The sequence below is a fragment of the Malaclemys terrapin genome, chromosome 4, assembly GCF_027887155.1.
Source record: "Malaclemys terrapin pileata isolate rMalTer1 chromosome 4, rMalTer1.hap1, whole genome shotgun sequence".
In the NCBI taxonomy this organism is placed as follows: Eukaryota; Metazoa; Chordata; order Testudines; family Emydidae; genus Malaclemys; species Malaclemys terrapin.
Window position 1 is genome coordinate 27350776 of NC_071508.1, and position 11619 is coordinate 27362394.

The window sequence follows — 11619 nt, forward strand, 5'->3', positions numbered from 1 at the left end:
CCTAGGCACTGGAAAGGCCGGAGCCAGGGCGACTGTCAGGCTCCCTGCCGGGCCCAGGCCCCAGCCCCTCTCCCTGGCCATGAAGAGCTGGGAGCGGCCTGGCCCGTGTGTGCTCCAGTTTCCAGGACTCTGGGGTGACGGCGTCTCAGCTGGGGCTTTGTGAACTGCCAACTCCCACAGCTAGGGGGCGTTGTTCCCGTCCAGCCCCACGCTGGGTTTCCATGACGCATAGGGCTTTCTGCTGACCAGGGCGTGGCCAGGTACTGCTTCAGGACATGGCCTTGCCAGCCACGGGGAGGACCCCAAGCTGAGAGACTCAACAGGATCATTCCCGTCTGTCCCGCAGCCCGTTCAGCAGCCCCAGATCCTGGATGTGCGAGAGGGATCCTGCCACCTGCATCCTGCTGCTTGCCTCTGCACCTCTTGGGTGCCTGGGGTCTCATTCCTTCTGCAAGCGGCTGCAGGCCCCTCTCCACACTTCGTCGTTCAGCAGAGCTGGGATCTGCCGGCCGGTACCGAAATACGGAGAGGGCTGGTGTGCTACCGACCCCAGCCTAGAACCAGCAGGGTGCATGGAGCACCACTGGGGAATGACCCGCTCCCAAAGATGGCTTCCGAGCCCCGGCACTGCACTGGGGCTCCTTGCAAGGGGCTCCAGCAGCAGCTCCATCGCTGGGTCTCCTGACCAAATCCGCATGCTGCCTGGCAATTGTCGACCTCTGCATCTGACCCACCTCGTTCGGAGCCAGGACGCCCCCCCTTCTGCCCCAGGGGTGGAGAGAAGGAAGCTGGCACATCGGGAAAATCCCTGTGGGCGTCTCCAAGGAAAAGTGGAATTTCTGGATCTGTTCACTCTAGGTACCCCCTGACCTGACTGAGCCTTAATCCCGCACTGGTCGGTTCGCTCTTCCCTGTGGTCCCCTCACTGCCCATTTGGACACCCGGCTTGGTGCCATCTCTGCTGTGCGTGGGACTAGCTCATTCCCAGCTGCTGCGGGAAGGGATCGAAGCTTTTATAGTGGGGTTTTAAAGAATGTTTTAAGCACCCTTGAGAACAGATTGGGACCTGGGGATTTTTAATAGCCGGGAAAGGCTTTAATGCTGGGAAAAGGGCTAAGCTCTCCGCACCATCTCACAGGAGGGGTTTAGGTTTGCTTGGGGCAGTTCCCTGCCTGCCGGCCTGTGGGGCCTGGCTCGGGAGAGGTCTGGGATTAGAGTAGTGGAAGGGCAGGCAGGGGGTGGTTATATGGTCAGGAGAGGAGAGAGGTGCGTTGGCAAAGGCAGAGGGCGTGGGGCGCTCTGGACGGGATCGGCAGCAGGGAGCGGGGCAGGGCTAGAATGGAGCTGGATGAAGGGGAGGACGGGGTAGCGGGAGGGGCCCACATGAGACTTGAGGTGCATTAGCAGAGCTGGGGGGGGGCAATGAGGGGTTGCCCATGGCCTGCCCATGCTCTGCTTGCCACCCACCTGCACTGCCAGTCTGGCACGAGACACTAAATCACCAAGGTCACCCCAGATTTGGGTTTTATAAAGGTCAAAATTCCGTAAGGTCTCTCGCCACCATCTCCCGCCATGCTTGGGTGCCAAGTGCCTGCAGCTGCCAGAGCCACGTGGGCACCCCACAGCGCTGCACTCCCCAGAGCACATGGACTCACTTTCACTGGGGTCTTTCACTACCTTCACTCCCTCCCCTAAGGACTGGCTAAGGCGTCCCAGTCCCACGCAGCCAACGCCCAGTGCAGTCGCACCCTTCGTCAGCCAGCTTCTCGCTGCTGCTTAACGCCCTGGGGGTGCAGAACTTGCAGCGAAACGGACCTGAGGGAACCGCAGCAGGCTGGCCGTTTTCCCCAGGTGCATTTCTTGTGTCGCTCCGCACGTCACGTAGGAAGCGGCGGCTGGAGTCTGGTTTTACGGATTGATTCCCGTTGATGTGCTGGGGGCGGTGAAGTGTTGGCTCTTCAGCTAACTCCATCAGCAATGGATTGTGTGTTCTCTGGGATCCAAGACTTTCAGTATCCTTGGTTAACAGGTGATTTCCCCTGGTGTCCTTCTACACGGCAGCTCCAAGGACAACACCAAGGGCTTCTTACCCCAGATTTGACCTCCTTTCAAACTTATAAACTGGATGGGAAATGTTTCCACTTTCTAAACATCAGCAGCCTCTTTATTTATTTGTTTTGCCTTTTGATAATCCAGCTGCCCTGTCTTGCAGTAGCAAACCCTACAAAAACTGTGATTGATCGCCCCCTGCTGGACAAAGTAAAAATTGCCTCCAATCGCTGCTGCTCTGTGGAAACAAAGCAGTGTTTCTGAGGTGGGAAAACGTGTTCATTTCCATCATGCCTCTGAGGCCTGGTCTACACTACGGGTTTAGGTCGACTTTAGCAGCGTTAAACCGAATTAAGCCTGGACACGTCCACACAACGAAGCCCTTTCTTTCGACTTAAAGGGTCCTTTAAACCGGTTTCTTTACACCACCTCCGACGAGGGGATTAGCGATAAAACCGGCCTTTGCGGGTCGGAATTGGGGTAGTGTGGACGGAATTCGACGTTATTGGCCTCCGGGAGCTATCCCACAGTGCTTCATTGTGACCGCTCTGGACAGCACTCTCAACTCAGATGCACTGACCAGGTAGACAGGAAAAGACCCGCGAATGTTTGAATTTCATTTCCTGTTTGCCCAGCGTGGAGAGCACAGGTGACCACGCAGAGCTCATCAGCACAGGTAACCATGATGGAGTCCCAGGATCGCAAAAGAGCTCCAGCATGGACCGAACGGGAGGTACGAGATCTGCTCGCCATATGGGGAGATGAAGCAGTGATAGCTGAACTCCGTAGCAGTAAAAGAAATGGAAAAGTATTAGAAAAGATCTCCAAGGCCATGAAGGACCGAGGCCATAACAGGGACACACAGCAGTGCCGCGTGAAAATTAAGGAGCTATGGCAAGCTTACCACAAAGCCAGAGAAGCAAACGGAAGGTCTGGGGCAGAGCCGCAAACTTGCCGCTACTACGCGGAGCTGCATGCGATCCTAGGGGGTGCAGCCACCACTACCCCAACCGTGTGCTATGACTCTCTCACTGGAGAAACACACAGGGAAGACAGTTCGGGGAACGAGGAAGATGACGATGGAGGTACTGTAGGTAGCTCACAGCAGCAAGGAAGCGGAGAAACCGGTTTCCCCAACAGCCAGGATATGTTTGTGACCCTGGACCTGGAACCAGTAACCCCCGAACTCACCCAAGACCCTCAGGGCACACAGGAGACCTCTGGTGAGTGTAACTTTGTAAATATTTGTAAACATTACAAAAAAAAAGCAAGCGTGTTTAATGATTACTTTGCCCTGGCAATCGCGGCCAGTACATCTACTGGAAAAGTCTGTTAACATGTATGGGGATGGAGCGGAAATCCTCCAGGGATATCTCCAGAAAGCTCTCCTGGTTGAAATGGGGTGATTTTATTAAGGGGACATTCAGAGGCGCCCGTTCCTGCTCTTCTGACCAGAAATGTTCCCCGCTGTTAACCACGCGGTGGGGGGAGGGGTGAAGTGATCATCCCAGAGAATCGTGTGTGTGTGTGTGGGGGGGTGGTTTACTTGTGTTTGTGCCGCATGTTAACCGGGAAACCGCAGCCCCCTCCTTTTACATTGAAACCCCATTTTAAATGGACAACCCAATTCATCCTTGATATGGGAAATGCGCTGCTGTTTGCAACCTTTCCCGCATGTTAAGAAGGTTAAAAAAGCCAAAACACTGTGGCCTACCATGGCTGCCTGCAAGCCGAAATATGCGACCTTGTAATGAAAGAGTGTACCCATTGTTCTCTAAAATGTGTCTTTTTTAACCACCTCTCCCTTCTCCTCCACCAGCTGCAAATGTTTCTCCTTTGCAGAGGCTCGTGAACATTAGAAAGAGAAAACGTAGGACGAGGGACGATATGTTCACGGAGCTGCAGATGTCCTCCCACGCTGATAGAGCACAGCAGAATGCGTGGAGGCAGTCAATGTCGGAGATGAGAAAAGCCCAATATGAACGAGAGGAGAGGTGGTGGGCTGAATTGCGGGATGAACAGAGCAAGTGGCGGGCTGAAGACGATAGGTGGCGTCAGCTTGCAGACAGACGGCAAGAGGCAATGCTCCGTCTGCTGGAGCATCAAACTGATATGCTCGAGCGTATGGTTGAGTTGCAGGAAAGGCAGCAGGAGCAGAGACCGCCGCTACAGCCTCTGTGTAACCAACAGCCCTCCTCCCCAAGTTCCATAGCCTCCTCACCAAGACGCCCAAGAACACGGTGGGGGGGCCTCCGTCCACCCAGTCACTCCACCCCAGATGATCGCCCAAGCATCAGAAGGCTGGCCTTCAATAAGAGTTAAAGTTTTAAAATGCAGTGTGTCCTTTTCCATCCCTCCTCCCCCACCCATCCCAGGCTACCTTGGCAATTATCCCCCTACTTCTGTGAGGAACTAATAAAGAATGCATGAATGTGAAAAAACAATGACTTTATTGCCTCTGCAAGCGGGAGGGGAGGGTGGGGTGGGGTGGTTGGTTTACAGGGAAGTAGAGTGAACTGGGTCGGGGGGGGGGGTTTGGAGGGTTCATCAAGGAGAAACAAACAGAAGTTTCACACAGTAGCCTGGCCAGTCACAAAACTCGTTTTCAAAGCTTCTCTGATGCGCACCGCGCCCTGCTGTGCTCCTCTAACCGCCCTGGTGTCTGGCTGCGCGTAATCAGCGGCCAGGCGAGTTGCCTCAACCTCCCACCCCACCATAAAGGTCTCCCCCTTACTCTCACAGATATTGTGGAGCGCACAGCAAGCAGCAATAACAATGGGGATATTCTTTTCGCTGAGGTCTGAGCGAGTCAGTAAGCTGCGCCAGCGCGCTTTTAAACGTCCAAATGCACATTCCACCACCATTCGGCACTTGCTCAGCCTGTAGTTGAACAGGTCCTGACTACAGTCCAGGCTGCCTGTGTACGGCTTCATGAGCCATGGCATTAAGGGGTAGGCTGGGTCCCCAAGGATCACGATAGGCATTTCAACATCCCCAATGGTCACTTTCTGGTCCGGGAAGAAAGTCCCTTCCTCCAGCTTTCGAAACAGAGCAGAGTTCCTGAAGACGCGAGCATCATGTACCTTTCCCGGCCATCCCACGTTGATGTTGGTGAAACGTCCCTTGTGATCCATCAGGGCTTGCAGCAGCATTGAAAAGTACCCCTTGCGGTTTACGTAGTCGGTGGCTTGGTGCTCCGGTGACAAGATAGGGATATGGGTTCCGTCTATGGCCCCGCCACAGTTTGGGAATCCCATTTCAGCAAAACAATCCACTATTGACTGCACGTTGCCCAGAGTCACTACCCTTGCTATCACCAGGTCTTTCATTGCCCTGGCAAATTGGATCACAGCAGCCCCCACCGTAGATTTGCCCACTCCAAATTGATTCCCGACTGACCGGTAGCTGTCTGGCGTTGCAAGCTTCCACAGGGCTATCGCCACTCGCTTCTCAACTGTGAGGGCTGCTCTCATCTTGGTATCCTGGCGTTTCAGGGCAGGGGAGAGCAAGTCACAAAGTTCCATGAAAGTGCCCTTACGCATGCGAAAGTTTCGCAGCCACTGGGAATCGTCCCATACCTGCAGCACGATGCGGTCCCACCAGTCTGTGCTTGTTTCCCGGGTCCAGAATCGGCATTCCACGGCATGAACCTGCCCCAGTGACACCATGATTTCCACATTGCTGGGGCCTGTGCCTTGTGAGAGGTCTATGTCCATGTCAATTTCCTCATCACTCTCGTCGCCACGCTGCAATCGCCTCCTCGCCTGGTCCGGGTTTCGCCTTGGCATGTCCTGGCTCTGCATATACTCCAGGACAATGCGCGTGGTGTTCATAGTGCTCATAATTGCCGCGGTGATCTGAGCGGGCTCCATGATCCCAGTGCTAGCTATGGCGCCTGGTCAGAAAAAAGGCGCGAAAGTAGTATCTGATGGACCAGGGAAAGGAGGGAGGGCGGGAGGGAGGGAGGGCCGAGTGACGACATGGCGTACAGGTACAGGAACAGGGAGAAATACAAACAACTGTCACACAGAATGATCCCCCCAAAGATTAAACTGAAAACCCTGGGCTTAGCAGGCCATTGATTTCACGGAGGAAGGGGAAGCAAATGAATACAGAACAAATCTATTTTTTACATCTTAAGCTGGCAGCCGACGGTGCAGCATGAGTGATAGCCTCTCCAGTACGATGATGACGGTTACCAATCATAAAATACCATCATCTGCCAAAAGGCAAGGGGCTGCTGCTGTGTAGCAATGCAGCCCCACGTCTGCCAGCCCCACGTCCGCCAGCACCCAGCATCGCCCTCGGCCTCTTCTGGGTGCTTAGCAGACAATACTGGGCAATTGGCAGAAAATAGTATATTACGACTGGTAACCATCATCATCGAAACAGTAGCATGTCTGCCCAGGTGGCCATGATTGACAGCCACACCAGTACGACGACGATGGGTACCAGTCATAATATACCATCGCCTGGGAAGGGGCTGGTGCAATGCAGCCCTACGGCTGCCAGCCCCACGACTATCACTCATGCTACACCGTCTACCGCCAAAAGGCAGTTAGCAGCTGCTGCTGTGTAGCAATGCAGTCCCACGTCTGCCGGCACCCAGAGGACATATGGTGACGGTGAGCTCAGCTGAGCTGAGTGGGCTCCATGCTTGCCGTGGTATGTTGTCTGCACAGGTAACCCAGGTAAAAAGGCGCGAATCTATTGTCTGCGTTGCTGTGACGAGGGGGGAGGGGCCTGACGACATGTACCCAGAACCGCCCGCGACACTGTTTTGCATCATCCGGGCATTGGGATCTCAACCCAGAATTCAAAGAAAAGGCGCGAACCGCTTCTCGGCTTTCTGAGCTGTGGCGCAAACGTAGTATCTGACGGACTAGGAGAAGGAGGGAGGGCGGGCCGAGTGACGACATGGCGTACAGGCACAGGGAATTAAAATCAAGAACGGTGGCTGTGCATCAGGGAGAGACACAAACAACTGTCACACAGAATGGTCCCCCCAAAGATTAAACTGAAAACCCTGGGTTTAGCAAGCCGTTGATTTGACGGAGGGAGGGGGAAGCAAATGAATACAGAGCAAATCTATTTTTTACATCTTAAGACGACGGTGCAGCGTGACTGATAGTCCTCGGCATCTTTCTGGGTGCTTGGCAGCAAATACGGGGCGGTGTATGACGATGGTCTTCAGGCCTATTGCACAATCGGCTGCTCAGGAAAGACTCTGCTAACGTACGATGACCCGACTTGTAATAGGACGGCTAACAGTCGTAATACACCATCTACTGCCAAAAGGCAAGCCCCACGGCTGCCAGCACCCAGATCGCCGATGAAGGCTACCAGTCTACTGCACCGTCTACCGCCAAAAGGCAGTTGGCAGCTGCTGCTGTGTAGCAATGCAGTCCCACGTCTGCCGGCACCCAGAGGACATATGGTGACGGTGAGCTCAGCTGAGCTGAGCGGGCTCCATGTTGTCTGCACAGGTAACCCAGGTAACCCAGGTAAAAAGGCGCGAATCTATTGTCTGCCGTTGCTGTGACGGGGGAGGGAGGGGCCTGACGACATGTACCCAGAACCGCCCGCGACACTGTTTTGCATCATCCGGGCATTGGGAACTCAACCCAGAATTCCAAGGGGCGGCGGAGACTGCGGGAACTGTGGGATAGCTGTCGGATAGCTACCCATAGTGCAATGCTCCGGAAGTCGACGCTAGCCTCGTACTGTGGACGCGGTCCGCCGACTAGAGCACCTAGAGCATTTTATGTGTGGACACACACAATCGGCTGTATACAACCGATTTCAATAAAACCGGCTTCTATAAATTCGAACTAATTTCGTAGTGTAGACATACCCTGAGCATCTGGCTACTGACCGGGATGGGGAGCTCGGAAGTCCTGCCAGGGTGCTGGCTCTGGGGGATCCAAACACAGTGACTTGGTTTGCTTAGCTACGCCTGACAACCACCCATCATTCTCCCACTCCTGCCCCCAACGAAAGGAGAAGCGTCCCCAGGGCTCTGCCGATGCCATGGGGGAGGGGAACGCATGTTAAAGTGATGCGTTCCAGCTACCGAGAGAGTGGGTTATATCCAAGATCCCCCCCCCCAATGGAACAAGACTAAACTGGCTGGGAGAGAAAAGATGGATTTTTTTTTTCCATTTGGCAACAAGAGGGACAAGCAAACGTGAATTGTCTGAAATGAAGAGGATGGGAGCTAGGGGCTCTGAGTCGCCACTCATGTCACTGGTGCATGGGTGGGGGGTCTGTACGCTGGAGGAGGATGTCTGAGTCTCTGCTTGGCACAACGGCTGTCGAATGCAGCTGCTCTCATGGGGTAACACTTGACATCCGCTCTGCCCTGGCAGGTGTGACTGGCTCTGGGGGCAGGAGGCAGCCAGGGCAGTGGTGTCTCTGCTTTAATGGGGCTTCATCTGCTCTTTAAGAGCCTGATCCGAAGCCAGCCGAAAGTCTCCCATTGACCTCCATGGAGTTTGGCTCAGGCGCTCAGTGGGGGTCGCTGCATGAGAAGGGAAGATTTCACTGGCATGTAGCCCAGTGGCCACCTCTTGGGATTCCCCGATTCTTTCCCTCGGGGCTTATCCCAGGCAACACCACTCCAGTGACCCGCAGCACGTTGCAAGACCGAGCGCTCATGGGGGCTGGGCCCCTGTCTCGCACCAAGCGATTGCATCTCGTGACGTTCCCGGCCAGCAAAACCCCACAGGAGGTCAATAGGAACAAGCAGGTTGAAAGATGGAAATTTCCTCCTGTGACAATGCGGTTCTGGCGGTACCCAACTGAGAGTGCCAACTCAGGACAAATTGCTCAAATAGGGCAGTTACAGCCCAAGGCTGGGGTTTTTTCCACCTCTAAGGCAAACCAAACCAGCCAGACTAGGAGGACTTCGGTCTCACCCCACTGGCTAACCGCAAGTCTCACAAGCAATCTCCTTAGACACTCCAGTTTCCCAGTATTCCCACCAGTGCCACTCGTTATGGGGACAAATGGTTATGAAAACCAATACCCCAGTAAAAGAAAAAGGTTCTCCTGATCCAAAAGGACCAAGCCCCAGACCCAGGTCAATATACAAATCAGGTCTTACCCACAAATCACGCTGTTGCCAATCCTTTAGAATTTAAAATCTAAAGGTTTATTCATAAAAGGAAAAAGATAGAGATGAGAGTTAGAATTGTTAAATGGAATCAATTACATACAGTAATGGCAAAGTTCTTGGTTCAGGCTTGCAGCAGCGATGGAATAAACTGCAGGTTCAAATCAAGTCTCTGGAATACATCCCCCGCTGGGATGGGTCCTCAGTCCTTTGTTCAGAGCTTCAGCTTGTAGCAAAGTTCCTCCAGAGGTATGAAGCAGGATTGAAGACAAGATGGAGATGAGGCATCAGCCTTATATAGTCTTTTCCAGGTTTAAGAACACCTCTTTGTTCTTACTGTGGAAAATTACAGCAAAATGGAGTCTGGAGTCACATGGGCCAGTCCCTGCATACTTTGCTGAGTTACAAGGCGTATCTGCCTTCTCTCAATGGGTCCATTGTATAGCTGATGGTCCTTAATGGGCCATCAAGCAGGCTAGGCAGAGCTAACACCAGTTTGTCTGGGATGTCATCCAGCAGCATAGCATAAGTTTGAAATACAGACAGTATAGAGCCAATATTCATAACTTTAACTACAAAAGTGATACACACATATAGACAGCATAATCATAACCAGTAAACCATAACCTTGTCTTAGACACCCCATTTGACCCCTTTTATACAAGATTTGGTGCCACTACAGGACCTTGGTTGCAACAATGATCTATATGGTCCCAGATTATATCAATAACGTCACACCTCCCAAGTTGTCCCGAGGCCATGGCTGGCGCCCAGCCAGCCGGCATCAGATGATCCAGTTCAAAGCACCTGGCGTGTGTCCACTGTCAGCTCCCGTGTGCTGGGCAAAGCCCTTCCCCTGAGGTGCCCCTGCCGGCTCCTCTCCCTGTGTGGCAGGGAGAGCAGGCAGGGGCCGTGTTGTACTGTAGTTGTGTGTGCACCTGCAGTCTTTTTTCATTGGGGGGGTGTCATATGGGGGGTTCTTTTGGTTAAGCTACCTCACGGTCTGAGCCTTTTTTTTTTTTTTTTATGATTTTGAAACTTGAATTTGTCCTGGAAACGCACAGTCTGCTGACACCTGCGTTGCTGAACCACTCGGGTCCTGGGGGCTTGTCCTGCCTTAGCATTGCAGTGTGACATACCGCACCTTGCTCTGCTTGAAAAATGCCCCCCTTAGCCTTTGAAAAAGGGCCTCTGATTGTTGGAGGGCCCAACTTGACACTTGACAGGGGCCTGACCTCCAGACAGGGGGTGCTCAGGGCTTTCTCTTTAAGGGGTCATGGGCTGGGCCCCTGAAACAACTAGCCGCTCTTGAAAATCATGACCCTGACTCTTACATGGGGACCCTCTCTGCAGGTTGTCAAGAGGAGTCCGAATGCCACCCTGAGCCAGCGTGGGCCGGGCGGACATCGGAATGCCTCTCGAACCCACAATAACCCTGCTGTGAGCCCAGAAGGGCCCGGGCCAAGCCCCTGGCTGCCTGTTCTTGAAAGCACTGACGTAGCCTGACGCTGATTCGGCTGAAGCTGAGGACCTGGGAAGTGGGGCCCTCTGAGATTTAGTGAAATCGATATGCGCCCTCATGACCCTCCTGGTCCTGATGCTGGCTGTAGCCACCTGGGAATGGCTCCTTGTCTGGAACCATGCAGTGACCGATTTTACCATGATCTGGCTGCACTTAACCCTAATTTAACAAGAGCCTCCTGTGGCATCATATTCAGGACCCATGTGAGAGCAGAGGTATGGCGTTTCTCCTAAGCTCATGTTGTATACAGCTTGTGTTTGGCTGAAATGGCCCCTAACAGGGACTCTTTCCCAGCCGCTGGATTAATGTCCATTTCTTTCTGAATCCAAAGGCCCTCAGGTCAGATTCTCAGCTGGTGAAAATGGTCACAGCTTCATGGATGGATCAAGGATGGTTTACAGCAGCTGAGGATCTGCTCCCTGGATTTTTAGCCACAAAACTATCCTTCCTCGTAACCAGGGAGCAAATCCTGGACCAGTCCCAGCTGAAAGCACAATGCCACTTAATCATGGGAATAAGGGGCAGCTTTGTAATGTACAAAGAGGAAGCACATTCCCCTAAACTATATATGCTGCACCCCTTCTGGGGGCCAGTAACTCAAAGCACACCCCCGATGTACCCCTGCTGTCTTTGGTAGCTGGCGCATTAGCCTCTTGGAAGAACTAAGGAGTCATATTTTGTTCCTTGTCTTCAAAATCTGCCTGCTCGTGATTGCACGTGGTTGTGCTTTCAGGCAGCAGCACAGGCAAAAGAACAGTACAAATCAAGAGGTCCCTTTGGGTACAATCATCCTGATGTTACCATGTAAGGTGGGGAGATGGAGAACAAATGCCTCCATGCAGGGGCAGTGGGTGACAGTAATGGTGACAGTGTGTGAGCTGGGAGAGTTTAATTGGGTGTGTCTATTCTGGGAAGCAGATAACAGGGCAGGACA

At 53.4% G+C, this 11619-nt stretch overlaps 1 protein-coding gene across 1 annotated transcript; it reads left to right on the forward strand.

The window, feature by feature from the left end:
• The first annotated feature begins 2363 nt into the window (after positions 1 to 2363).
• Positions 2364 to 4372, forward strand: LOC128837429 (mediator of RNA polymerase II transcription subunit 15-like). The gene is made up of 2 exons (XM_054028618.1): positions 2364 to 3272; positions 3869 to 4372. Exons 1-2 carry the CDS (start codon positions 2732 to 2734, stop codon positions 4369 to 4371), a joined length of 1044 nt encoding a protein of 347 aa, XP_053884593.1. The 5' UTR covers positions 2364 to 2731; the 3' UTR covers position 4372.
• The last annotated feature ends 7247 nt before the right edge of the window (positions 4373 to 11619 follow it).